Raw genomic sequence first — 26909 nt, 5'->3', positions numbered from 1 at the left:
GAAACTATAACACTGCAGATAGTGCACTTCAAAAATCTACCGACCAGTTTTTCTCTTTCCGTTAACGTGTAAGGTAATGTACCGGCAATGTTTCACGCTGGGCTTGTAAGCCCAGTCTATAGGCGTGAGCGGCGTATGAAGTGTGAGTGCATTAGTTCTTTGTCTAACTCGATGCCCGCAGCCACCCCAACACCCGAACAAAGAAACCGTGACACTTTACATTCTCGCAGCAAAGAGGAGCAAGGGAGGTCAAAATTAAAGCGATGGAGGCTCGAGCAGATGTAGACACAGGACCTTAAACCAAATTACTCAGACTATTGAGGCTATGCAGATGTGCCATCTGCCAAATGTTTAGCTGACTACGGCTTTCTGGCCCAAAAAAAAAAATCGACGTTTAAATCTCAAGCAGATATGAGAAGATGAACCATAGACGTGAATGGGATTGAATAATGGGAACCGTCGCTACGAGGGCTTGCCCCGTCGGCTGAGTGCGGGGAGCTGTCCTTGGTACTGAATGTGCCCGAACGAAACTGGATGTGGTTGCGGATTAGACACTTGCCACGCGTTAAGTATTGCAGCGTCACTGCCTATTCTTTATGAAAAATAATCGAGCAAAATGTAGCGACGAAAAATCCAACGGCGCGTCTTCATTTCTGCCGCTAAACAATTCATCTAAACAATCGCCGATTAAACCGCACAAAAGAGCTGGTGGCAAACATCTTTTGTTAAGATAGATTTTCACTTCTGTTTTTTTTTTTGCTACTCTGAAAGTTGTGTAACACATCGAATTTAAACAGGTAGGAGGATAAACACACATTCACAAACTCACAATTCTAGAGACCACTCGCAAAAGGCTCACAAAAACAGGAAAATTAGCACACAAAAAAGAATCACCTTCCAAAACAGCAAAGCCCAATAATTCATAATAAAGCACAAGCAGAGAAGAGGCCTAAAGCCAGCATGAGTGTCCATGCCACGGCAGTGTAAACTGCGCAACTTGGCTTTGTCGGGTACGGAGGCCACGACGCCGATGCTACTCCTCGGCCCAGAGTTACGAGCTCGGCAAAACCATGCAGGAAAAACAAGCGATGGAGGATAGCCCCCCCTCCCCCCCCCCCAAGCAGCCCCGGCTCCTCTGGCCGGTTCCGTTATGTTCCCCACAAAACGAACACCGCTTGGTGAATTATGAATCTCCGGCAGATGGGTGCGTGGAGTTTAGAGGCGGTGGAGTGGCGCTGTCATTAATAATTAATGCCGTAAATGGTGCTCACCCCCCCCCCCCCTTCTCGTAGGCCTGGCTACTACCAGCGTACAACATGGACGACGCAGCTATTACTGCACTCGAGTGGCAGTCCACAAACATGGGGCTCCATTCCAATGACAATATGGCTGCGCGCAACGCTCAACTTCAACAGAGCCAAAAGATCCGCGCGCCTCCCTCGCCGGCGAGCGCGCAACGGGGACGAATCCCACGGAAATTTCACAAAACACACGACGTCCCCAAACAAAATGTTCCTCCCAAATCTTTGTTCCAGGACAGGCACGTAGGCTCTGGCAGCCGATTCCACCCCGCGTTATTAAAACCTCGCACAGGCATATGGGGCTTCTCTGCCAGCTGAGAGAGAGAAGAAAGGGAGATAGTAGCGGCAGCAGCAGCAGGCTGTCCCTACCTTGTGCAAGCCTCCAGGCTCAGCTCCGCTGATGTCGTTCACTGTTAAAACAATACAAGAACGCGGGTGTCTGCAGGAGGCTCCCGGCAGCCACGTATCGCCGTCACGTACGCCCCGAAAGATAATAGCACGTACGGCTAACGCTCCGAGCGCAGCCCGTCATGCGGCTCGTGGCCAATCAGGGGCGGTTGGCCTTCCCCTCCGCCAGCTGATGCCTCTCCCTCATGCACTGAAATTACCCATGGGCCCCTGCGCCGTGACGCCAGCCGTCAGCCCACCCCTTCCCCGTGCTTTCGGCACCCCCCTCCCCAACCTCCCTGCATGCCTGGCCCAAGGCTCAGGTGCTGAATTAGCATTTACGAGGAGGGCTCACGTTGTGCTTCTTTCTGACGGCCGTAATTGTGACCTATCGCCGGTCTCGTCGTCCGGGACCGCTCAGGGCATGCGCGCGCGAGAGTTGCGGGGGACGCGAGTTGCGCATAGCGTTGTGCCGTCGAGACCACTCTGTGCCTCTTTTGTTGTGAAATTTTATTTTTTGTTGCATAAAAACAACGGTCGATTCGGCGTCTTTTTTTGTGTGTGCAGGTTAGAGCGCAGCAATGCACCTGGTTTGTAATAACAAAAAGATAAAACGATGCACACATACCGTTTTCTAGTTTTTTTTGTTATGTGCCGACGCTAAAAAAAACGGTACGCACCAAGCCGATAGTGTGCAGTGAAATTCAAAAGACAAGAAGCAAGTAAACAATATTCTGTAAAGCAATCACCGTTATATAAACACCTAAATATATTTAATAATATCAAACAACTCAATATAATGTGTCCATCGAATTATTACCCAGCTTAGTTTTTACCATCCTACGTTATTTTTCCAAAAGCGAGCTCGATCAAGATTGCAACAAAGAAGGGGCAACACAAACATTGTAAACCGACAGTTTTTGTTTCCTCCGAGACGATTTGTAACCGCGATTCGTTTCGCCGTTCACGCGGCAAACACCGATCCAGCTTCCAATACCACGGCATCGGTGGGCAGCACGTGGGACAACCTCTCACCACTTACTTTCAGAAGCCCTCCCTGATTTTATCGCCATTAGCCAGACCGCACAAGCTTTTTCGATGATGGTCAAAACGTAACGTGATCAGCTGCAACAACCAAAATTGCCTAGGCCCGTATCTGCCTGCTCCATTGACAACTCGCTTAATCTGGAAGAAGAAGAAAAACTAGGCAATGCTCTGAGCCCTAAAAAAATAAAAGCCCTTTCGTTTCTCGTGTTGTTTACGAAATCTCCACAATATCCCATCTAGTACAGGGGAAAATTTAAAATATCTAAACTCGTTCAAATTTCGCATTAAAGCCGTGAATTTATCCACCTGCCCAAAATGTTTCCACAACATCAACAACGCCGATGACCCCCGGGCAGGAGGGCGCACGACGTCGGCGCAAACTGCAGCAGTGCCCAGCGGTGTCGTAGGTGGCGACAGAGAAGCAAGGAGAAGGAGCAGGGAGAGAAGGAGAGAACGAAGAAGAAAAAGCAGCGGGGGGGGGTCAGCGGCAGGCGAAGAAAAACAACACGAAGTGCGGGGAAAGTGAGATCAGAAGCGCGTCAACGTAAGGGGAGCACATCTTCCTACAACCGTGTGCGATCCCTGCAAAGGAGAGAAACCCCCCTTCCCATCGCCAACCCCCTCACGCCCCCACCACCCTCTCTGTCCGTTTTTTACAAATGAAAGCACGCGCCAGCCTCGATGTGGGTCTGCCGTCCGCCCCGCGCCATGAATTGATTGCAGGGGGTGTTCAACCTCATCTCGTGCGCATTCGTCACGTTCCGCTGAGTATTTACGGTCCCATTGTTGTGATGGGGGAACGGAGTGTCCTGGCAGCGTGGCGGAGAGACCCAGTGCCTTGACCCATCCGCGTCTCCGATTGTTGCGCAATTGCCATTTTATCTTTCCAAATAAACCTTTCATGCAACACGAAGCAACGGCACACTCCGGAACGCATACAAAAAAACTTACAATGATCATTCACCCATCGCCCGCTGTCGTTCAACAGCAAGAAAAAAAATCGTTAAATACATTCCACAGAGACAAAGCCTCTTACACACACACACACACATTTATACAGGCACGCACACGCAACAATATGGATGGATTTTGCGGCACGACAACACAATGCGGTGGCTTTACGAACAAAACCGCGCGTTCCTCAGTGGCAGAGCGAGTACCAAGGACAGCTCCAACGGCAGGAAGCGCCGGGAGACGCGGAGCAGCGAGCCGCCTCGACCCCCTTGCTGCCCCCCCCACTGGGCGCCGTGCAGTGCCTTCGGCTGCCACCCGAGTGCCGTTTGGAAACGCTTTTAGCAAGAATCATTCTTATATATACTGTATACTTTGACTCGACTCTGGTACGAGGCACAAACCGTAACAAATAGGGGGGGGGGGGGGGTACAGAAAAGATGTGGACTGAAGCTCCGGGGGGGGGGGGGGAGATCGGGCTCTCTGCCCCGCTCACGCAGGACCTGCAAAAGCAGGATGGTAGATTTTTTTTTTTACATGGGGAAGGGAAGTAAAAAGAAACGGGAGTAAAGGGAATCGTTAACTGTAACAACAAGGAGATCCCATGATGTAATAATTCACTTTCTTAAGAACAGGAACGGAACAACTTTTTCTGTTGTTGTTTTAGAAAATCTGCAAGAATCGCGTGAACGGGCGCTGTCGTGCGCGTCACCCGTTCGGTCGGCCATTGTCCTGCGTCAGCGATGATCGCGGGCATTCGGAGTCAGCGGACGTGGGCACGACATCAAACGCCGCCGCTGGACGGGTCAACCGCAAAGCTCCGGTAGCGGATGAACTTGGGGTCGTAAATTGTGGTCGTATGTATGTTGAACTTCTTTCGCGCCGTACGTAGCCGATCGAGCTCGTCGACATCAACATCGCTAGCCTAATCCCCTCCAGTGGATGCACGTGTCCTTCATAAACTTTTCTAAAACAAAACTTAAAGTAAACATTTTAATTGCCATCGTCAAAATTAGTATTAATAATTGCATCAATTGATTTCAGCATGAAACTCAAATTTTTTTTGCAAAGTACATATTTTTTGGCGCGTTATTAATTTGCCCACAAAAGTCTCAGGATGGTTGTAATGGAAACCTTCTGGTATTTGTGCAATTGTGCTCAAGGAAGAAAGTAAGTTTAATGTACTTTTTAAAAACAACAACAAAACACGCAAGGAAATAACACCCTAACCTAATGCTGGCAGGTTATAAACCTACTAAAAACTGCGCTACCACATTTAAAAGAATTACCCTAAGTTACACAGAAACCATGGCTGACTCATTCTACACGATATAAAAGCTTGCACACCACCACGTATGCATACATACTTACAAGCAACCTATGGCTAAACAAATATTATTTATACACTAAGGCATTTATGAAAATAACGGTGGATTGGTGGCGCAGTGGTTAGCACCCTGCGCTACGAATCCGGCGACATGAGCTACGGCAGGCCATGGCTATCGTCGGTGGCGAGCGATATTGGTCTCCGCCCCCCCCCCCCCACCGCTTTCACCAATAGTTGAAGTATGGTCAAACGAACCCCATGGCTGACAAGGCCTGGGGGAGGGAGGCCCTGATCCAGCAGTCGAGTGACAAAGGGCTACAAATTATAAATGACTAATGATAGCCCGCTTCACATATGTAAACTTGAATCGATCTTCAGTCTTTTCGATGTAAAAATGAGGTTTTTTTCTTCAAACATTTAAACCGACGAAACCTCTCTGCGCCACGAAGCTATCGCAGAAAGACCGCCTCGCAGGGCAGCACAGAGTGGCACGCTGTGGTCTCGAACACCTCACGTGAACGTGTCGCATCCCCCGTGTAGGAGGAAGCAGAGATTGAGCCCTTTACACTATCGCTACGACTTTGGTCACAAGCTGTCATGCCAACGAGGACACAGATGAAGACACCAACACTGGAATGAGTGCAGCACAAGTACTGCCGCATATCCCTGTCCTGAGCCGATTTTTGTCATGATTTTCACAGACGCCACTGTGTGGAGAGCGGTGGTGGCGCGGTGGGAATTGCTTCAAGCTACTAGGCCGGCAACACGAGTTCGTCTCCCGGCCACAGGTCCTGCCACTCTGCCCCCTGCCCCACCATCAGCTGCTCCCACGTCACCAACCGGCACTGACCAGCGTGGTGAAGTATGGTCAAATACAATCCACGGGGAGACTTTCAACCAGAAATGGATTGATAATGGACTTGAATGTGTTGTTGTTGTTATCAACTATAATCCACTTGTTGGGAGTCTTTTCCATCAATAAGCAAATTAAGCATGACGTCTCTTTTTTGAAAGCGCGACGACACAATGGTGACCACGTCTGTTGCCAGAATAACGAAACTCAACGGGGCTGCCGCGTTTGTAAAGAAGTTGAACGACAGGAGAGGCTGAGATTTCCGTGACACGGCGGTGCTTGAACGACATGTCGCATGATGTAGACTCGACGATAGGGAAATTGTCCCTTTAGAAAATTATCATCATGTCGTAATCATCGCTGCTGATTTAATTAAATATTTAAACATGTTATTTCCGGACGAAATATTGATGAAATAACAAGTGCAATAATTAAAGTTTAAACTAAATAGGTGGTAGCCATCAAATCTGTGCTGTGCTAAAGCTTATCTGGAGTGCTTGATGGCAAGGCTATTTTTTACTTAACTATATTCGTAATTCATTTAACAATTTCTTTCTTGTGTAACTGACCGCGCGTGCGTTATAATCAAATTAGATTGTAAAGTTGCCAGAGTTATAAGACTCGTGCCTGGGTTATGTTGAAGGAGCTGCACATGATAAACAATCTCTGTTATGCATACTGAAAACACAAAACGTAAACAAATAATACAACACTGCAAAGTCACGAAGGTATGAGAAACTGGTATCGAGAAAGTCGACCACGCATCGTAATCATTAACCGACCAAATATGTTACCAGATGACGACCGTTGTCATTAAAATCCTAAGATAAAATTCGGGCAATCACACCGAGCACTTGCGAGAAACCAAAGATCACCAACGTAGGTCGGACCGTTTCGTGAAAGAAAAAAACAAAGTCCGCTTTACTCTCCTGCGGACAACAACTCACCGAGGAGGCTTGGTCCCAGCCTCATCCTCTGCAGCTCCACGCACGACATCGTTCGCGGCAAGCGAGCGGACACGGCCACTCGGGACGACGCTCGCACACCAAAACTTTTGCCTCCCCCGCTCCTTGTAACTAAAGTCGGCAAACTTCTCCACTACGCTTTTTCAAGGAGCCACGGCACCAATCACGGCCCCCAGACCGCCCGCCCCCCTCCGCCACATCCCCCACCCCTCCCGCGTTGCGCGCTCGCCGCAGCAAATCGCGGTGCCAAAAACTCGCGAAGCCGCCACCGCCGCCGCTCCTCTGAAGCGCGACACGAAGTAGGAGGAGGAGGAGGTCGCCTCCCCCACCCCCCTCCTGCTGCCCCTGCTCCGCCGCAGCCTCCCTCCCTCCCTGACTGCTCCCCCAGCCCGCTCCGCTGCTCCTTCCATCGCCCACCCCCGAGTCATTGTTCAGGCGCCCGGCGCGACGACTGCGAACAAAAGAGGGCGACGCTTGCGCCCTGCCCAGCTGATGTCGCGCGCGCGTGCCCGAGCAGGAGGAGGAGGGGTGGGGACGACGGCGACTTTCACAGAGCGACATCACAGAGCGTTTCTTTATTATCGCCAAAGAAAATCACGCGCATTATGTGCCACGCGCACACAACAACAACAACGACGACGATGGTGGCGGCGGGCGGGGGGGGCGATGTTCGACACGAAGTGTCGACGACGTCACAGACGGTGCTTGTGGTGCCAGGCTAGGTGCGCTTCGAGGCGTGCGTGAGCGTGCGCGCGCACGATGACGGTCGGGCTGAAACCAGAAAAAAGAAAACGGAGCGCTGAACCTTGCTGCAAATGTTTCTAATCGCTCGAAGGGCAGTCCGCCCCAGTCCGACTCAGCCCGACTCATCCTCTCATCGCCGGTGTCGCTGTGAATCGCCGTGCGTGCGTGGAACAGATACATAGATGGGGTGCACCGAACTTTTTTTTCCCTCACGTAACACATTTCTTAATAAGCAGACGTGCGCTGGCTGCGTATAATGCATTCTAATACGCGGCTTTAATTTGCTGGGGGGGGGGGGGAGGTCGGGGATTTCCATAAAGACCCCGCACGCGTTGCCCTTTCAACCCTGCCATAAATCCATGGCAGCTGTCTCTCTCTCTCTCTCTCCGTCTCATTCTGAGGTTCCTTCACTCCCCCAGCCTCTCACCCCCAATGCCCCCTCCCTCCCTCCCTCCCCCCCACAACTCTAACCCTGCTTTTGCTCAATTTACCTTTTGTTTATGCAAATGGGGGGCCGCGTTTGTCGCCCGCGACAGATGGTGAGGTGGGCCTCAATGGCAGAGAGGGCGGCTGCCAGGGCCCTGACCCTGTCGCCATGGTGACGGGGGCCACCTAAATGACACGCAATGCTAGCGGGGCCAGGGCTCTCACCCCCCTTGTGTCTCGGGGGGTGCAGAGAGGGGCACCCAGAGGGGTGGTGGGGGGTGAGGACCCTCCACCCACTGTCCGCCACCCTCAACATCATTGGGATTGGCACTTGCGGGGTTTTGTTGGAGGACTGCGCTGGGCTGGGAGGGACTGAGGCTATGCTTGTGGTGGTGGAGGAGGGAGTTACACTTTTTGTTTAGAATTGTTTTTGTCTCTCTCCCCTCTAAGTTTACAACGGGACAGGACGGAGAGTTTATAAAACTTTTTTTTTACGTTCTACCATGCTTGTAAAAAAAAATCGTGGCCTTCGTTGGACTGTCATGGCCGGCGGAGATTTGGCTTCTTCTTTTGAATTTGTCCTTTTCTCACGTCTGGCCGCGCGCGTTATTGAGTTAGCAGAGCCTCGGAAAAAGTGATTAGGCTCTGTGCAAGCTCAGCTATCGTAGTCTTAATCAATTCCATCACGAGTGTTCATTTACAGCGACACAAAGTGCCCCGTTGTTTGGTAGGAGGCACACTCCCCACTTCCCCCCCCTTCCCCCCCAAGTTTTGCTTTGAGAATCCAGACACTCTGGGTAGCTTGTGAAAGCTGATCTGGCCTTTGCGAGATACAAAAGTTCGGATTAAATAACAACAATAATAACATATTTTATTGATCCAGAATGGTCTCGGTGAGTTACGAGCCTCTGTCTTGCCAAAGCTGATCCCGCATCGAGATTCGTGGGCAGTCCCTTTGTGAAGAGCGGTTTGCATGTGCGCCGTGAACTCCACACACATATATCAAGGGACAATGGCAGGAGTAAACAGATAGGTTCACCACCCGCTCTCTCTACAGCCCATCTTATTCCTGCGTCACAGCCCAATAGGTTCTGAAGTTTGACGTGTGTGATCCATCAACCCTACCTCGAAAAACTGCGTGCCCTTCCACACATATCAATCATTCTAGATTTGAAGCTTTCGTGACTGCAATGATTCATATTCTCGGGTTTTTTCGGTAAAGTCACGTAGGTAAAAACATTAAAATTAATGAAAGTAAAACAAAACAAAAATAAAATTCACGACGTTTCGGAGGCAACACAAGTCTCCGTCATCAGGTGGGACCGTCACAGCCGAATTAGCTGCACCTTGATGCAGCTAACCGAAAAAACCCGAGAATACATATCAATCAATTACCATAACACTACTATTGATTAAAAAAAAAATACTGTCACTTTTTTACCATACTTCACCGTGGTGGACAGTGCAGGTTGGTGAATGATGTGCAGAGGGAAGGACCTGTTCTGGTATCACTCCATTTTCTAGTTGTGCAACATCCCGTAAGGATCCTGTACTCGATCTCTGTGACACTGATAATGTTTTTTTTGTCTTTTGTTTGTGTTGTTGTTGTTGTTGCTGTGCTCACGCACCACGGATCTCCCTTGTGAAATAGCCGGGCGACTGCCTAAACGGGATCATCATCCGCGCAACAAATCGAATCACCTCCAACTCGCCACTGATGCAAGCCGTGGCCGGGAGTCGAACTTGGTTTGCGGTGTTGACAGCGCAGAGCGCTAACCAGACATGCCTCAGCCGCACTGCAAATAGGATCTATATGACCGGTGTATGAATGTCGAAATGCTGGGAGGTTTTTTTTCCAGTTCCTGACAAAGCTCCAAACACACGGATTGAAACGTCAGAAACATCGTGCCGAAAACACACAGTTCAACCCGAGCACGCACGCGAGATGAGAATCAGAATATTTCTTTATACCAGGGAAATACGATAAGCCATGAAACTCTTTTTTCACTGACATCCAGTCGGGGTGGCTCAGAACATTGCAAAAACCAACAATACAAAACATGATACAAAAACACGATAGGAGAGTAAAGTATAAGAAAGTTAAACCAATCACTTTAAAAATATATAGACATAAAACGAAACAATTTTCATCTTAACAAACACAAACTAAACTACCTCTATTTCATCAGGTACAGCCCACTGAGCTATATAGCTCTTTGTTTGAATGTATGCATGTACGTTAAACTTCTACACAGACACTTCGTGGCAAACCCCTCATTCAATTGTACTGCACATCTACGCTCCCGTGTGCATGTTCCACCCCTCCGGCAAAACTCGCAAGTGACCGGGGTGAAGTGTGATCAAATCACCTTGTGTGACCCACGTGACGTCGATCTGCACAGCGCGAGCGCGACAGCGTGCGCGGGAGGAACAGAATTGGCTAAACGTTTCAAGCAAGATCCTAAGTCGTTCGAGCCTTCGCCTCGGCAACGGAGCAGTCTGCATGAATAAATAACTAATATTTGCACTCATGTCAATTCCGCAGGCTCCGCCGATGGGACGCTTGGCCAATTCCAATTCTTTAAACCGCCGGGACTGACGGTCTCTCGGCGGGCACTCAGCCGTCGGTAAATAACGTTTTAAGGGCTCTCAAATGAATACAATGACCATAAAACCTACCACGCGCGCGCAAACACCTGCAGTCACAATAAACGAAGAGAGATTGCGGGCGAGCACGAGGCGCGGAGCGGGGAGGAAGCGTCGTTGGCGGACGCGAGGAGGCAGTGCCAGCGGCTCCGGCAGCACGCGGCACGCGGCACACGGCACGCGGCACGCGCATCGCCGCGTCGGCGTCATTCCTGGCAGCACGGTGTGCAAAGCGTGGCCTCGCAGAGGGAAGCGGCCACGTTCGATTCCCGTTTGCATAAAACTTAATTTGGAGCTTTCGTGACTGCAGGAATGACTCTTTGGTTCTTTCGGTAAAGTCACGTATAAAGAGAAAATAATATATTAAATAATAGCATACGACGTTTCGATTGCAACACAAGCAATCATCCCGTTTGCATGTGGCTTTGGTATGTCCTCCCCCCCCTGTTCTGCAGAGTATGAATGAGTGAGTGGGTGAGTGTGTGAGTGAGTAAGGGTGAGGCAGTGAGAGTGTGTAGAGTTGGGGGGGCGGTAGTGTAGCGGTTAGCGCACTGCGCTACGAACCCGAGTCAGATTCCCGCTCACGGCCAACACCAGTGACGATTATCTGAACAGGTTCTGTGCCTCCCCTAGGTTGACTCAGGGACAGGAAGGAGCGGAGGGGGCTCAATGTACAGAGGAAGCCACTGCTTCTGCTCGACTCAGTGAGGCTTTGCTGGGTAAATTCGCAAAGTAATAAAAACACTCGATTTGAAAATTGTAATTCTTTATCGTAAACCTCACACACGTGAGCACAGACGCACACTGTCCTCTCGCTGACAAGGCCTCCGATTAGCATGGCCGGCTACGTGCGGCGCGAAATAAGTTCAACATAAAAACACGACCTCTCTCCCCTTGGACCGCGATCACGACTACGCACACACACACACACGCACTGCTGGAGACCACAGAGAGCTCTCGCACGCTCACCGCCTGAAGCCCTCCTCAACACAAACTTCCACGGTTTCTCAGAAGTGGCTCTAGCCGTGTTCTGTATTAACTGCACACTATAAAAACTATAAACTATCATTTTACCAGGTAAGGCCCACTGAGCTATGTAGTTATTTGTCAGAAGCGACCTGGCCACAAATGATAGCTCAACAAAGTGGCTTTTCACGTGGAAATGTATTGCAGCCAAATACTCTAAACGTGTGACGTTGATTCTAAAAGTGAAGGGGAAAACTAGAGAAGCTGGTGAAAAGTCCACGTGACCACAGGGAGCGAGACACGCAAACTCCAAATATACAGCAGCAGCAGCAGGCGTCAGGGTCGGGATCGCACCCACGACCTCCTGTATACCAGGTGCGGTAATTAACATCCTGCCACCATATACAGTAAATATAAAACCACACTGAGCAACAGATGAGGACCCCAAGCAGTGCAAGGGCCCCCCAGAGTAATATGAAATGGAATTGATATCCTATGAACATCAAAAGCCAATGATCATCAGCAGCTAATTAATCTCTTTTATCACTATCTTGTCTATAGCTCTCTTCTCTCATCTTATTAAATATCTGTTACTCGTCTGACAAAATCTCTTCTCATATCACTCCATCTCTATCTCATCTGTAATCTCTCTTCTCACCGCATCTCTCTCTCTCTCTGTTGCTGATATCCCCTCTGCCACCTCGCCCGGAGTTAAAGAATGGAATTAAGGGCCCCCAGTGGGCCAGCATCGCCACTGCGGTGCTCTAAGTGGCATGCGCGAGCTGCCCACACTGGCAAATGTTTGTAGCGCGAGCTGATTGGCGCAATCCCCGACGTTTACGCTCCACGTGCTGGGAGCTTCTGCAGGAACTGCTGGCCGCGTGGAAGGGAACCAATGGGCAGTTCGGTCATCACTCACCACTGATCGTAGCCGTGGCCAGGAATGGAGACGGTGCTTATTACTGTGTAACCGCTCAGTAATAAGCCTCATCAGCCGTCGGATGAAGTCCTCTCTATCCATATCGCGGCCACTATACACAGTGTGGGTATGCCCACCTTTCCCAAGACGTTCGGCCGGCATGAGAAGTAGGCCGGCTACACACCCTCGACAAAGAGAGAACCCTCGTGGAGACCCTGCCCACCCTCAGTGGCACGAGCGATCGCAGCCACTTACGCCTCCATCGCGATCGCCTGCACGCAGCCACCTGTACCGTGGTCGGCGCGCGCCACGCGACCAGCGGACGCGTTGGTATCCGTGTCCTGCCGTGGGCGGCGCTGGGTTACAGGGCAGACGCTGCCCCCCCCTCCCCCCGCCATCGGCGTCGCCAGCGGCGCGGATCGCGCACACCGCGTCACACCGGATTGCCAGCGCTGGGTCACGCGTGGAAACGGAGTTGTGGTTTGGGGGGGTGGTGGTGGTGGTGATGGTGGTGGGGGCAGGGGCCTCCCCTCCGGAGATGGAGCCTGTCGAGTGCTGCCCAGCCACCCCAGCTGGGCCGGGGGGATGCACAAAAGGGCAGCCCCGGGTCCCCGTGGTGTGTAATTTGTCTTTTTTAATCTGCTTTTGTGCGCCGTGTAGAAATGGCGTAATCTGTGGGCGCAGCCTTCACCTGCTGGCGAGGGTGGGGGGGGGGCTCCTGATTGATGGCAGGACAATGCCGCTCGACTCGGGGAATAAGCTCCCGCCCGTGCAAGAAGACATTAGTGGCAGCTCAATGAACGGTGATTGCGGAGGGGCGAGGGGCTGGCCCCGCCGGACGAGAGAGAGGAGGAGAGGCGGTGGAGAGTGGCGAGGAGGCAGCCAGCAGCAGCGTCCGCCGCCACAACGAGCAGAGACGAATTCCAACTCGCGCCGCCGTCGCGTTTCCAAAACACCTCGCGGCCCCCCCCCCCAACCACCGCCTCCCCCGCCCCTCCCCCTCGCCACCCCCCTCCCCCAACCACCGCCTCCCCCTTGCCGCCCCCCCCCCCCCTCCAGACCTTCGCCCTCCCCAGCAAGAAATAAACGTCGCAAAGGGCTCTCCGATGCGGTGTTTGCGTCGTGCGTTGTCCGACGTTTCGCGCCACGCCCCCGGAGCTGTCCGCTGCGTTTGCAGGCTGCGCCGCGTGTCGTTCGTTCTCGGGGTAAAGTTCCGGAAACCCGACGGAGAGGCGTGCAGCGCCAACCGCGAGAAACAGTCGTGGGAGAAGCAAAAACACTTCGTCATTGAAACGCAGAGGATCTTTTCTTGCATTTGCTGCATTTCGCGTTTCTTCTCGCTTGGATTAAAATGCTGGTTCTGTGCCCTCACGAGGAGCAGCAGCGGCGGCGGCATCGTATCGCGTCGCCATATTCAGCGTAGAGATTTGTTTTGAAATAAAAGACGTCGCTACGCGTTCCGCGGACCTTCACTGCCTCGTTGAATCGCGCGAAGACCGACAGCGAAATCTACGCGAGCGACCCTTCAACTCGCTGCACGGCGCTTCCCCTCCCCTCGGCGCCAGCGACGAACGGCGGTGGACGTGAGCCAGGACATAATTGTGAAAATGAAGCATTCAACATCGGACAAAAAAGGGACTCGCATGTCAATGCGCGCGACGGTGAACGTTGTGTGTAAGGGTTTCTTTCTTTTTCTCGCTTCCTAATTGTCCACTTTCGGAGATAATGATCCCTCTCGCGGGCGCTAATCAGCCAGGCAGATGTCAGCCAGCGCAAGTGCACGCAGATGCACGCACGCAAACACGTACACACACGGAAAACTTGGGCGCTCACAAAGGATCCCTCCCGGAAGGGCGCGTGGGGATTTGTGGAGGACGAGAGACATCTCACCGGCCTGCGCTACTCTCTCTCTCCCTCACGCATCTCTCCCTCTTGCATCTCTCCCTCTCTTCTGCTTCCCCGAGGCCATGCCGCCTGATCCATCACCCTCGCGGTCACCCACGCGCCACACAGCCCCTCAGGGGCCAGGCATATGTCTGGGTGAAAGCCGAGAGTGGGATTATCATGTATTAAACAGCAGCCGGCTGTGTCCAGATAAGCTCCAACATTTTCTAATTGTAACTCCAGTTTTTTGGCCATTTGGGCCCCAAACAAAGAGATCCCTTGTCGCTGATTTCGAATCGGGCTCTTATCTCGATAAAAAAAAAACTCTCTCTGCAGACCGCTGACAACACAGGACACCGTTCTGTAAAACAAGATTTGTTTTTAAGGGCCCCAAATAGAATATTAAAAGCTAATAGGAGCGATCAGCTGTTGCCTGAAACTTAGGACGAGTTTATGAACTTAAACACCGTGGTCTGTTTTGTTCACCGACTGTGGCGCAAAATTGAGATGTAGGGGGCACAGAGAAATCCCGGTTCAGCTGCAAGAATCACTGGGATCTGACGCTCCTCCATCGCGAGTCTTAAGGGTTTATTTATTTTGTCACTTTCCCGTCAAGTTTATCCCGATAGCGCTCTCGGCGTTGTGCCGTGAAACGAACGACACAATCGCATCTCTCGCAGAAAACAGCCCACGGAAGTGGCTATCACAGGGCTAACTCTTGATATCCCTTCAGGTAACCACTGATTTAGGCATTAAGGGGACAGCACATTCCAGTTCAAGGACAAACTTTAACAGTATTTTTTTTATGAATTGAGAAATAAAACAGAGCACTTGCTTTTTTCTCCTAAACAAAAACAAACTGACGTTTTCGTTGTTGTTGAAAATATATGATTTACAAAAAATCAACGCGAACCCAAAAGATTGACGCAATTAATCTGAGACAGACGGCGCCACGCGTACGTTCAACGGCCAGCAGCACGAACTACCCCTCGCCGCTCGCCGCTGAACAATGCTCATTTACAAACAGTGCCGCGTTGCAACGAGGTGGCGTCTGCGGGCGCACGGTAATCCACGGCAATGCTGATCACGTTGGAACTCCGATACGGTAACGACACACGGTGGCGGCGGTGGCGGTGGGAACAAAGCGGGTGACGCGGCCGGTCAGACGACGCGGCACCATCTCAACAGCATCCGCTCGGTCCACGACAGCGTGACGCGTGAGCGTGAGCGTGTGTGTATATGTGTGCATGTTGAAGCTCTTTCAGACCATATGTAGCCAACCGTGCTAATCGGAGGTTTTGCTACATATGGGGGAAGAACAAACTTAACACAAAAAGCAGTTCCAAAGAAATTAGTTTGTCAATCTAGATGATTATTTAAAAGTGGTTAGCTCCAGTGGCTTCCTAATATCAGAAGGAAGAGCATTCCAGACGGCTGCAGGAGCTCATCTGCAAGTGCGCAATGCGGTGACCACCGTCTTTGTTTGATGGTTCGTCAAAAGCCGCTGCGAGGATGACCGGAGTTCGCGAGATGATGGTTTATGCTCTTTGACGAGATCAACAAAGGATTGTGGTTCATTTGTGATCAGCACTTTGTGTGCAATGAGTGCACACAAAGTGTAAGCCAATGCAGCTCGGCAAGCACTGGATGGACACGGTCGGATCTTGCAGTCCCCGTGACCGCTCACACGCCAACCGCAAACACACATCCCGGCAACTTCACGTGCGGGCTCTGCGTCACACATCACCCCGAGACTTAACGCATCGCATGAGGACGATGAGCGCGCCGGAATCGCAATCGGGCAACGGGTCTTCTTCCCCTTCCAGGGCCGTGCTATTGACGAACGCGTTTGAGCTGCGGCTACGGGCTACGGGGAATTCGCCCAACGAGACGCAGTCCTCAGGGTAGCTTCTGTTAAGCAGCCTTCGACATTTGTCCAAAAATAATTTCCCCGACGACTCTGCTCATCTCCCGCAGGCAACTCCCTCCCTTCTGTCTGTCCACATGTCCGCTGGGGGGGGGGGGGGGGAGTAAAGGGTTAAAGCCTTTGTCACCAAAACTTTAGTTTTGGCCCACAGGGAGACACCTTATACTCTCGCTCACACAACTATAAGAGAGAATTTCTGATTAAGTCCCCAAAAAAATCTGGAAGTCAAGCCGAGATACAACTTTTTTGCACGATAATATATGTACAGGCGGTCTCCAGTTTACGACAGTCCGACTGATAATGATCCGCATCTACGTTTATATAGCGCCACCGTGGACCGATTTACGACTCAGAAACTTGATTTACGACACGTCGGTTTTCTTTCCGATGTGATTTGGCATGGAGCTTTTGTTATTTCCAAGTGTTTTTTTGTGGAATTTTACCAATGAAACCCCGTTAAATGTGGCTGGCAAATGGAACAGCACATCGGCAAGTGACGTTTCTACTGTCTCTACTGTCTCTGTGGGAAAACAGGGGTCAGATTTCCGATGGTCCGATTTTCGACAACGGGGTTTCAACGAACGCATTGTAACGTTGTATAAGCGGGGAGCCCCTGTACAGCACTTCGCTTAAAGCGTCAACGGAGCGATGAAACCAGCCCGTGTCAACGACACGGGTGGGTTGCTCCATCGTGAGAGATGGCGACAGCTTTCGAAGGCCTTTATCCAGCGCTCGGTAGATCGTGGTTGTTGATGACGGTGAGATATAGAATTAGAATAATTATCATTCCTTTGCAAATCCACTTCTTAATGAAGGCCTCTTCATTTCTTCACCACCGACTGGTCAGTGCGGGCTTACGAAGGGGGGAGCCCTGGACCAGGTTCCGGTACAAATCGCTTGCCACATGCGTCAGCCAACGGCCAGGCATTTAACTCGCTTTGCTTTATATACAGAGCGCGTGCGTGGAGCGGAGGCTACCGACAAGTTGCAGGGACACCGATTTCGATCCTTTGCACATCGCAGCTGCAGCTGGGTCGCGTCTTGATGTCCGCGGTGCAAAGTTTCCGCGGAGCATTCAAAGTTCACCGTCTGGCTCGCGACGGGTTTTGCGTTTTCCTTTAAAGCAGGTGGCAAGCTTAAGTGTTTTTTGTTTGCTGAAATAATCAAATCAAATTTCCCTGCGTTAAAATAAATGAACATAAAGAGGGAGGGGAAACTACGCGTGACGAACTCTGCTGGGGTTCCCGCCGCATTCAGTGTGGTATTCACTACGTACCATTCACTACATAACATTCACTGTCCTCAATGGTCCCACCGGCTACAGCTCCACCGGCACCCAACACCTGGCCTCCTACAGCGCTCCCAAAAAAAAGTCCGTCAATTGTAGAAAACACACACACACACCGCAGGCGCGCGGCACCGATGCCATTCCTCATTTCTTTGTTGTCATTCCGTATTTCTTTATTATCTACCACAAAGATAAGGGACACCTGTCGGCGTGTTTTAAAGCAGGTGCGAAAGTTAAACAGTTGCTAATCATATCGGCCACAGCACCCCCCCCCCCCCAGCCCCGACCGGTGCTTTGTGCGCCAAATGTAATTGTGCCGTGTCGGCTGGGTCGGCCGGCTGACCGGGTTGTCCGATGGCCGTGAGGAGGGAGCGAGGGGGGCGAGCGAGAGGGGCGAGCGAGAGGGGCGAGCCAGAGTTCCAGCTGCCCTCGCCCGCCAACGCACTGCGAGCTGGGCCGGTGAAGCGTGAGCTCGCGCCTGCCCGGGATTCACCTGCTCATTGTTTGTCTCGCGCCCATTCACGGCCCCGGCCTGCGACGACGGCGCTGCCCTGACGGATCAGGTAACTCTGCCATCTGCCGCCAAAACCACAACAACAACAACAAAGGAATCCGGCCACCCCCCCACCCAGCCCCCCGCCAGCACCTGGCGTGCGTCGGCGCACCGCGCTGTGACGCCCCCGGTTCCTCACTTAGCAACTAAAAACTATTTTTTACTTTACCAGGTGCTGCCCAACGAGCTTTCTCACTCTTTTTCAGACGTGGCTCATCATCACGTGGAAATGTATGACGGCCAAACACGTTGAGTCTAAATGTAGAGGGAAAAACCAGAGGACCTGGAGAAAAATCCACGCGACCACGGGGAGTGAGACACACAAACTACAAATATACAGCAGCAGGGGTCAGGGTGGAGATCGAACCCACGACCTCCTGCATACCAGGCGAGGGAGTCAACATCTCGCCACTGTGGCGAATCTTGCTCGCACAACACAACTCAAAGTGATTTCCATTCGGCCGCGAGCCAGTGACAGAATTCCACGTTCCTATGGCCACTGTGTTGGCTTCCCCCACAAATAGTCCATGCACCAGGGTAGAATGTGCCAACGCTAGACGTGGCAACTGTCACCATTTTCTGTATATGGTTAATACAAGTAAGTGGATGACGCGATTACGTGCTTATTAAACACGGTTAATGCAAACTTGAACCGAAATGTCGTGGGTACAAACTCAAGTGTTGCCATCCCGGGTCAAGTATATGGTCCGGGCCAATGGACCACAAGTGGTACTCAGTTTACACACCGCGGAGAGATGATGGAACCGAGCCAACCCCCCTTTCAGGATCTGAACTCGCAACCTTCGGCCGCTCGGCCACCTGGCCCCGCCGCGGTGGAGAACCGTCAACAAACACAAAGCGTCAACAAACACAAAGCGTCAACAAACACAAAGCGTCAACAAACACAAACCGTCAACAAACACAAACCGTCAACAAACACAAACCGTCAACAAACCGTCAACAAACACACACCGTCAACAAACACAAACCGTTAACAGACACAAAGCGTCAACAGACACAAAGCGTCAACAGACACAAACCGTCAACAAACACAAACCGTCAACAAACACAAACCGTCGACAAACACAAACCGTCAGCAAACACAAACCGTCAACAACACAAACCGTCGACAAACACAAACCGTCAACAAACACAAACCGTCAACAAACCGTCAACAAACACAAACCGTCGACAAACACAAACCGTCAACAACACAAACCGTCAACAACACAAACCGTCAACAAACACAAACCGTCAACAAACACAAACCGTCGACAAACACAAACCGTCGACAAACACAAACCGTCAACAAACACAAACCGTCAACAAACACAAACCGTCAACAAACACAAACCGTCAACAAACACAAACCGTCAACAAACACAAACCGTCAACAAACACAAACCGTCAACAAACACAAACCGTCAACAAACACAAACCGTCAACAAACACAAACCGTCAACAACACAAACCGTCGACAAACACAAACCGTCAACAAACACAAACCGTCGACAAACACAAACCGTCAACAACACAAACCGTCAACAAACACAAACCGTCAACAAACACAAACCGTCAACAAACACAAACCGTCAACAAACACACACCGTCGACAAACACAAACCGTCGACAAACACAAACCGTCAACAAACACAAACCGTCAACAAACACAAACCGTCGACAAACACAAACCGTCAACAACACAAACCGTCAACAAACACAAACCGTCGACAAACACAAACCGTCAACAAACACAAACCGTCAACAAACACAAACCGTCAACAACACAAACCGTCAACAACGCAAACCGTCGACAAACACAAACCGTCAACAAACACAAACCGTCAACAAACACAAACCGTCAACAAACACAAACCGTCGACAAACACAAACCGTCAACAAACACAAACCGTCAACAAACACAAACCGTCAACAAACACACACCGTCGACAAACACAAACCGTCAACAAACACAAACCGTCAACAAACACAAACCGTCAACAAACACAAACCGTCAACAAACCAAACCGTCAACAAACACAAACCGTCAACAAACACAAACCGTCAACAAACACAGGGGCAGCAACGGCAACGACGACGACGTCGCAGGCATTCGGCCGGAGGCGCCGGAGGGAGCGTGCCACAACGGGCTCAGCAACAACCCTGAGCAGGTGGCCGCCTGGGCCGCCTCGCACCTCACTCCCCTCACCTATTGCCTCCCTCAGCCCTCGCCTTCCTCGCCCGCCTCACCCTCACTCCCCCCTCGCCCTTTGCTTCACTCAGCCTCACTCTGCCCCCAACTTTGCCCTCCACCACCCTCGCTCTCCTCGCCCTCAGTCACCTTGTTGATCTCCTCGCGCCCCTCACCCTTCCCTTGCCTCGCCCTCCCCATGCTTCGCTCTCCTCACCTTTGCCTTTTTCGATCTTTCCTCACCACTCTCTCCAAAGACAAATATCCCCTGTATAGCCTGTAACAGACTGTAGGGGCAAGTGCTGTTAGCGAGCACCTATGAAGGCCGGAACGGTACACGAGGGGATGGGTGGCCAGCACCAGTGGCGATGTTTACACACCGCACCAGGTACTCATTTGAGGCTGATTCGACCTAGGGGAGGCCCAGGACCGGTTCAGATAATCGTCACCGGTGTTGACCGTGAGCGGGAATCGAACCCGGGTGGCCGGGTTCGTAGCGCAGCGTGCAAACCGCTACCACTACCCCTCTCTCCACCACCACCACCACCACCCTCTCTCTTCCTGCACCCCTCCCTCGCCGCCCACTCAGCGTTGACTCCATATGTCACTGTGTGGAAGAGCAGGTTACACAAGAGCAGATAAGCCAAGGTTTCCAAAGGAAAGATACTCTTATCAGATTAACGCATTTGTATAGCCAAAGAGTTAGTGTCCCTCCTTGAAGGGTATTTTACCAATATTTTGCTTTGCTCTCTGCAGGATGAGACTGCACACAGCTTTGAGAAGGATTTAACGACAATAGTGAAGAGAGTACAGCCTCTTCACTATTTGTCTTTCCAACACAAAAGGCCGCGGCAAACTGTTCAGTTTACAACACACACACGCGCACGCACACACAAATATAACATTTTCAGCTTGTTCCAGGGTCCAATAAAACTTGTCAAGTAAACTTTACAAGTATCAAGGCTACTCGTGTTTCAGCAATTGTTAGGAATACGTTTTTGTAAAAATTCTGTTCCCAACTTTGAATGCTCAAAACAACTTCTGACTTACACTTTTATAAACTCTGAGCATAAAAAATATATACGTTTTGCACTCTCAGCATTAAACAAAACACAATCACAGATCGGTGAGGCGTGGTGGGACGCCGGAACCGTGCTCTCATTGTAGGAATTGTTCCATTTTCTTTTTCTTCTTGTCCAATGTTTGTGGCTTCAGTGACCAGGTGGCAGCGCGCCTGAAACTTTGCCCTGGTAAATATTTAATTAGCTTTCGAAAGGCAGAGGGTGCTCCGTAAAGAGCAGGCTTGGCTTTGGTTTGGGATTTGGGGAACGGATGGAGGGGTGGTGGTGGTGGGGGGGGGAGGGTTCGGTGGTGGTCTTTGTCCCACGAGGTCCCTTTTTATTTTATCGCCGGGAGCCAGGCTTGTTCCAATCTGGCCGCCCCCCCGTGCAGCGACAAAACGAGCGGAGCTCGCGTTACAGGCCACACCTCCCGCGAGATCCTCCTAATGACTTTATTCACTGACAAAAAAAATGTTCAAGCGTTGGATCTTAATTGCCGGCGAGACGCGCATCTGCCAGAGTTCCAGACGGACGCCGCCTCGCGACAACGCCGCCGCCGCCGCTGCTGCTTCTACTGCTGCTGCTTCAGCTCCAGCGCCGGGGGCCGTGTGAAACCGAACACGGCGGAACTCTCAGCCTCCTGGCGGACGCGAGTTGTCGCCGGGGGACCGTTGCCGCCGCCCACCGTTACGGGAGCCGACCCGCGAGCTGCCCGCACGGACGTTCCTCGCGTCCGACGTTTCGCTTCGCGTGCCCGGGAGCTTCTTCGCAACTCAACGCGTTCACTCGCGACGCGGTTACCGAGGTCATCGTGCAATGTGGCCATCGCCATCACATCGTTACTTCCTTTACGCACGCACACGTCCCATATACCAAGACAAAGATCCCCCCGTGTAGCCTCAACAGACTTATGGGGCAAGTGCTGTTAGCGAGCACCTATGAAGGCCGGCACGGCACACGAGGGGGTGGGTGCCCAACATCATGCCCGGCCGCCTTTTTGTCCCAATTTATTATGTTTACACACCACACCAGGTACTCATTTAAGGCTGAGTTGACCTAGGGGAGGCCTTGGACAGATTCAGATATTCGTCACTGATGTTGGCCATGAGTGGGAATCAAACTCGGGTGGCCCGGTTCGTAGCGTAGTTGGCTAACCACTACACTACCGCTCCCTCACACACACAGACACACATATCGCACACAACACGTAACACATGCGAACATACACACATCACATTCTAACTTCACATACATACACACACATCACACCTGCACACACTACATACACGTATCATACACACAACAAACGCATATGACACACACCATGTACACACACACAGGAGGCGGAGGGTTAAACAGAAGCAGGGGCACGTCTGTCACAATGACAGCAGCGTGGGGGGGGGGGGAGTGAGATTGGAGGTCGGCCAGCGCCATACAAACGGCGATCATCACGCTATGGAACAGACACCGCACAGAGACCCATAGACTTACACAGAGACCCATAGACTTACACAGAGACCCAAGACTCACATAAAGACCCAAAAATGTACAGTTATCTAGACTCATAGAGACCCTTAGAATCACACAGAGACCCCAAGACTCACACAGAGACCCATAGACTTACACAGAGACCCACAGTCTTACACAGAGACCCAAAGACTCACACAAAGACCCAAAAATGTAGTTATCTAGACTCATAGAGACCCTTAGAATCACACAGAGACCCAAAGACTCACACAGAGATCCAAAAATGTACAGGTATCTCGACTCGCAGAGACCCTTAGAATCACACAGAGACCCAAAGACTCACACAGAGACCCAAAGATTCACACAAAGACCCATAGAATCGCAGAGAGACCCATAGACTACAACAGAGACCTATAGACTCACACAGAGACCCATAGACTCACACAGAGACCCATAGACTCACACAGAGACCCGTAGACTCACAAAGAAACCCATAGACTCCAACAAAGACCAACACTCTCACTAAGACCCAGACTCACACAGATTACCCACGGATACCCACATGCTCATATAGGTGGATTGTGCTTGGCAATTCACTAGCAAATGACTCATCCTGGTGTCTCAACTTCTCACCTGGCTAAACAACTTGAATGAACTAAGGTGACTCGATAATTCTCCACTCGTTGAGGTGTAACGAGACTAAGAGCTGCCCGCACGTCTAGACACAAAGCAGAAGCCAGGAAATCCCCGCGATTAGCAACTAAAGGGTAAACAACAACATACTCTTTGGTTTTTTAGGTAATGTCACATAGGTAAAAAAATTAAATAAATTAAATCACGACGTTTCGGAGGCAACACAAGCTGCCGTCTTCAGGTGGAACCGTCACAGCAAAATTACTGCATCAATCCTTGCAGTCACAAAAACTTCAAATCTAGAGGTAAACAACAACGACAACAAGTGTGTGGCGGGTACAAACAAGCAACTGTGACCGCCTACTCGACCGTATCAAATAAATGCACCCGGAGTTTGGATTTGAGCAACCGGCCTGGGTAGCTGAGCGCTAGAGCGAGCGGCTCGCAATCGGACGGTCGCGAGTTCGCGATCGGTTACCCTGGACGGCGGAGTCACCAACTCCAGCGTCGTCGTCGTCGTCACCGTCGGTTTCGAGACTCCGGCGGGGTCCCTGGGCCGCGGGCCGCGACCCACGGCGGGCACGGAGCCCCCCACCGGCTCCCTGCTCCCCCTCCATGAGCGCACAGCGCACGCCGAAGGCCACCATCTGCACCGCGTTACACGCGGGACAAGCGGGACAGGGCATGCGGTTAGTCAGCTACGGGTTGTGCCACGTGTTGTTTGGCATGACGTCCGACGTTTCACTTCACGTGCTGGAAGCTTCTTCATGACATTAATTACAGACAGGAATTCCTAATGGATAATTGTGTCCATCTATACCTATAGATTGTACGTATAGTTCAGAAACATACGACATGGCCAAACAAAAATGGGGGAAAAAAAACTGAAAAGTGCGCAAAGAATCATCGAGGGGTGTACGCTCGCAATTAAATTGAGCCAGGAAAGGAAACCCGTAGCTTGGAGAACACACGCAAGTCAGAGACATAACAATGACAGTTTGTAAAAGTAAGTGGGCTTGGTCAGGACACGTCGCGGCTAGAGGGGACGATGACCGGCGGTCGAGACTAACGTTGGAGCGGCAGCCAAAGGAGCGATCGCGCCCAAGAAGACGTCCACACACGGAGGTGGAGCGACGACATCGGCTCGTGTACAGGTGCTCGGTGAATTATCGCATCACGAGACTATGCAAGATTGCGATGGCTTGGGGGAGAGGCGGCGCAGTGGTTAGCATAATGCATTATGAACCTTGTGATCTCAAGCCGATTCTGGGCCACAGCTTACATAAATCAGCGGTGGGCTCTATCTGATCCATTCCAGGGCACCCCCCCCACCCGCCCCACTCCTTCGCCAGGGTCCCCCCACACTGACCAGCGCGGAAAAATATCAGCCAATCAACAACCCCCGTCACCGACGTGCCATATAGTCCAGTAGTGGACAGATCATAGCCGATGTTGATGGATGCTGATGATTTACTAGATTTATTTTCCCACTTGAAATTCCATAATAAAAGCCCGGCTCAAACCGACAACGCCAGCAGGGCATAGATTACGGCCCGCGCAAAAGCTGCTTGCCACGGCAGGAATACAAAAAAAAGATGGCATTCTTGGCCCGTGAGCACGTCCTCCGTGGAGATGGAGCGCCGAGGTCAGCTCGCGTGCCAAGAGCAAGGACGGATTAGTGCGTCAGAAGATTCCGCGAGGTTATTGGGACGTCCTCGGGGAGGCCTTCATCCAGCGGTGGATAGATCACGGCCGACGACAATAACGAAAGACAACAAAGGGTGAGGTCGTTGGATTTTTTTGTCGCCTGCGCTTCTGAAATTAAACCAGCTCGAATCGCGAACGGCATCTTGGGGTCGGTTACACCGGCACAGACGAAGCAGCAGTGGCGGTAATTAAAGCGGCGGGCGTTTGGCTGTTATCTCTGTGCCACCACACACGCGAAACAAAGACAATTGGAACGTTCCTTGAGTGACAAAAACAAAGTCACGTTTCATTAAATGATTGCAGTTGAATGGAGCTCCGTCTCCTTGGGACCGAACCCTGAAATGGGGTATTTTACATCTCAAAAGCAATATTTTTGGTTAATTATAATTGTAAAATATAATTTAAAGGTAAACACAACGTTCTCTCTCCGGTGCAGAGCATGGCAACTACACGTTTGAAGCAGTCGAGGAATTGAAAAATCAAGGGGGCATTGAATTAGCAAAATAAACAGACAACAACGCTTCCTTTCGCATTATCTGTCCCTCCACATACAAAATACAAAACAAATGTACACCACATCAGCCACGCGGCTATCCGTGGGAGTGCATTATTTTTGAGAAGCACCGGCTCAGTACAAGAACAGTTTGTGGACAAGTTTCGACATTCAATGTCTCATCAGCAGTCACGCTTGCTTGCTTGAGCCATGCCGGTGACCTGGCAAGGATCCTCCTCTCTGCTAAGTATGCGACCCAGTTCAATGATGCACTCCCAGAATGCCGTGTGGCCGATTATATTTAAGTGGAGGGACAAATATGTGAAGGTGAATTCATATTTCGTGTTATGAATATTTCGTGTTTTTCAGATGTTGTATCATCAGTATGTTGTGTTATCAAAGTGGCATTTTGCACCTGCGAACACCCAATGTCGGCAACTATTCATAGCGCTGCTCATGAGATATGAATAAACTGTGCATAATAAAGGGCAATGTGGCACAACATTGGGAATCATTTGCTCAACAATCTGACTTTTTTGCATAAACTAAACATAAATTTATAAGTCTGTATTCAGGGTGAAACAAGGAATTAATTAACAATTACTGTAATTAAAGGTGCAGCCCTGCAATTTCGAGCTCCCTCTTGGGTCTCCGAAGAGATTTAAATGTTACATTTTTGTATAAACATCATCATCATCAGTAATCCGCATCTGCGGCTGCAGTGGATTGTGGTCCAGCAGCTTCACAAAGGATCGAAGCCAGGGATCTTCAGCGTCGTCCGGTCTTTCACGAGGTGTTTTTGTGACTTCTCGTGAACTCTATTCGGCTTTCCAAGGATTATCCGCGTTGGAGTTGCGTTGTTGGCGCGTTGCTCACTTTCAGCGGCACACGGAACACGATGAGAACAAAATGTCTCGGGTAGTTTTACAAATAAGGCGACCCTGCAGCCAACATTTCAATATCAACATCTATTGTTTTAGATAATAGGGATTCTTTTTGGAAGAAGTCGGTGGTTTTTGACAAACAATCAAAATTGTGTGCACCATCTCCTTCCCAGCGTAGATAAAAAAAATATATAAGTTTTAATGAGTACATCCGACACTGCGGTATTTTTCAGAGTTGTTTGCCCGTATCAAGAAAGGTGGACAAATTAGTTACGCAATTCCTAACTGG

The 26909-nt window shown here is 50.9% G+C and overlaps 1 protein-coding gene across 18 annotated transcripts in view; it reads right to left on the bottom strand.

Moving 5' to 3' along the window:
• LOC144732623 (myelin transcription factor 1-like) overlaps positions 1–26909 on the bottom strand; it is a 93419-nt gene that overhangs the window by 43269 nt on the left and 23241 nt on the right. For all 18 annotated transcript variants that reach the window (XM_078614131.1, XM_078614123.1, XM_078614166.1 and 15 more), the window contains exon 2: positions 24015–24183. In XM_078614131.1, the coding sequence (XP_078470257.1) occupies positions 24015–24183 (169 nt within the window). The remainder of the gene's footprint in view (positions 1–24014; positions 24184–26909) is intronic.

The sequence above is a fragment of the Lampetra planeri genome, chromosome 2, assembly GCF_965212315.1.
Source record: "Lampetra planeri chromosome 2, kcLamPlan1.2.h2, whole genome shotgun sequence".
Lineage (NCBI taxonomy): Eukaryota > Metazoa > Chordata > Hyperoartia > Petromyzontiformes > Petromyzontidae > Lampetra > Lampetra planeri.
Note: the sequence above shows the minus strand (reverse complement) of the source record. Positions and strands in the feature narration are given on the sequence as shown.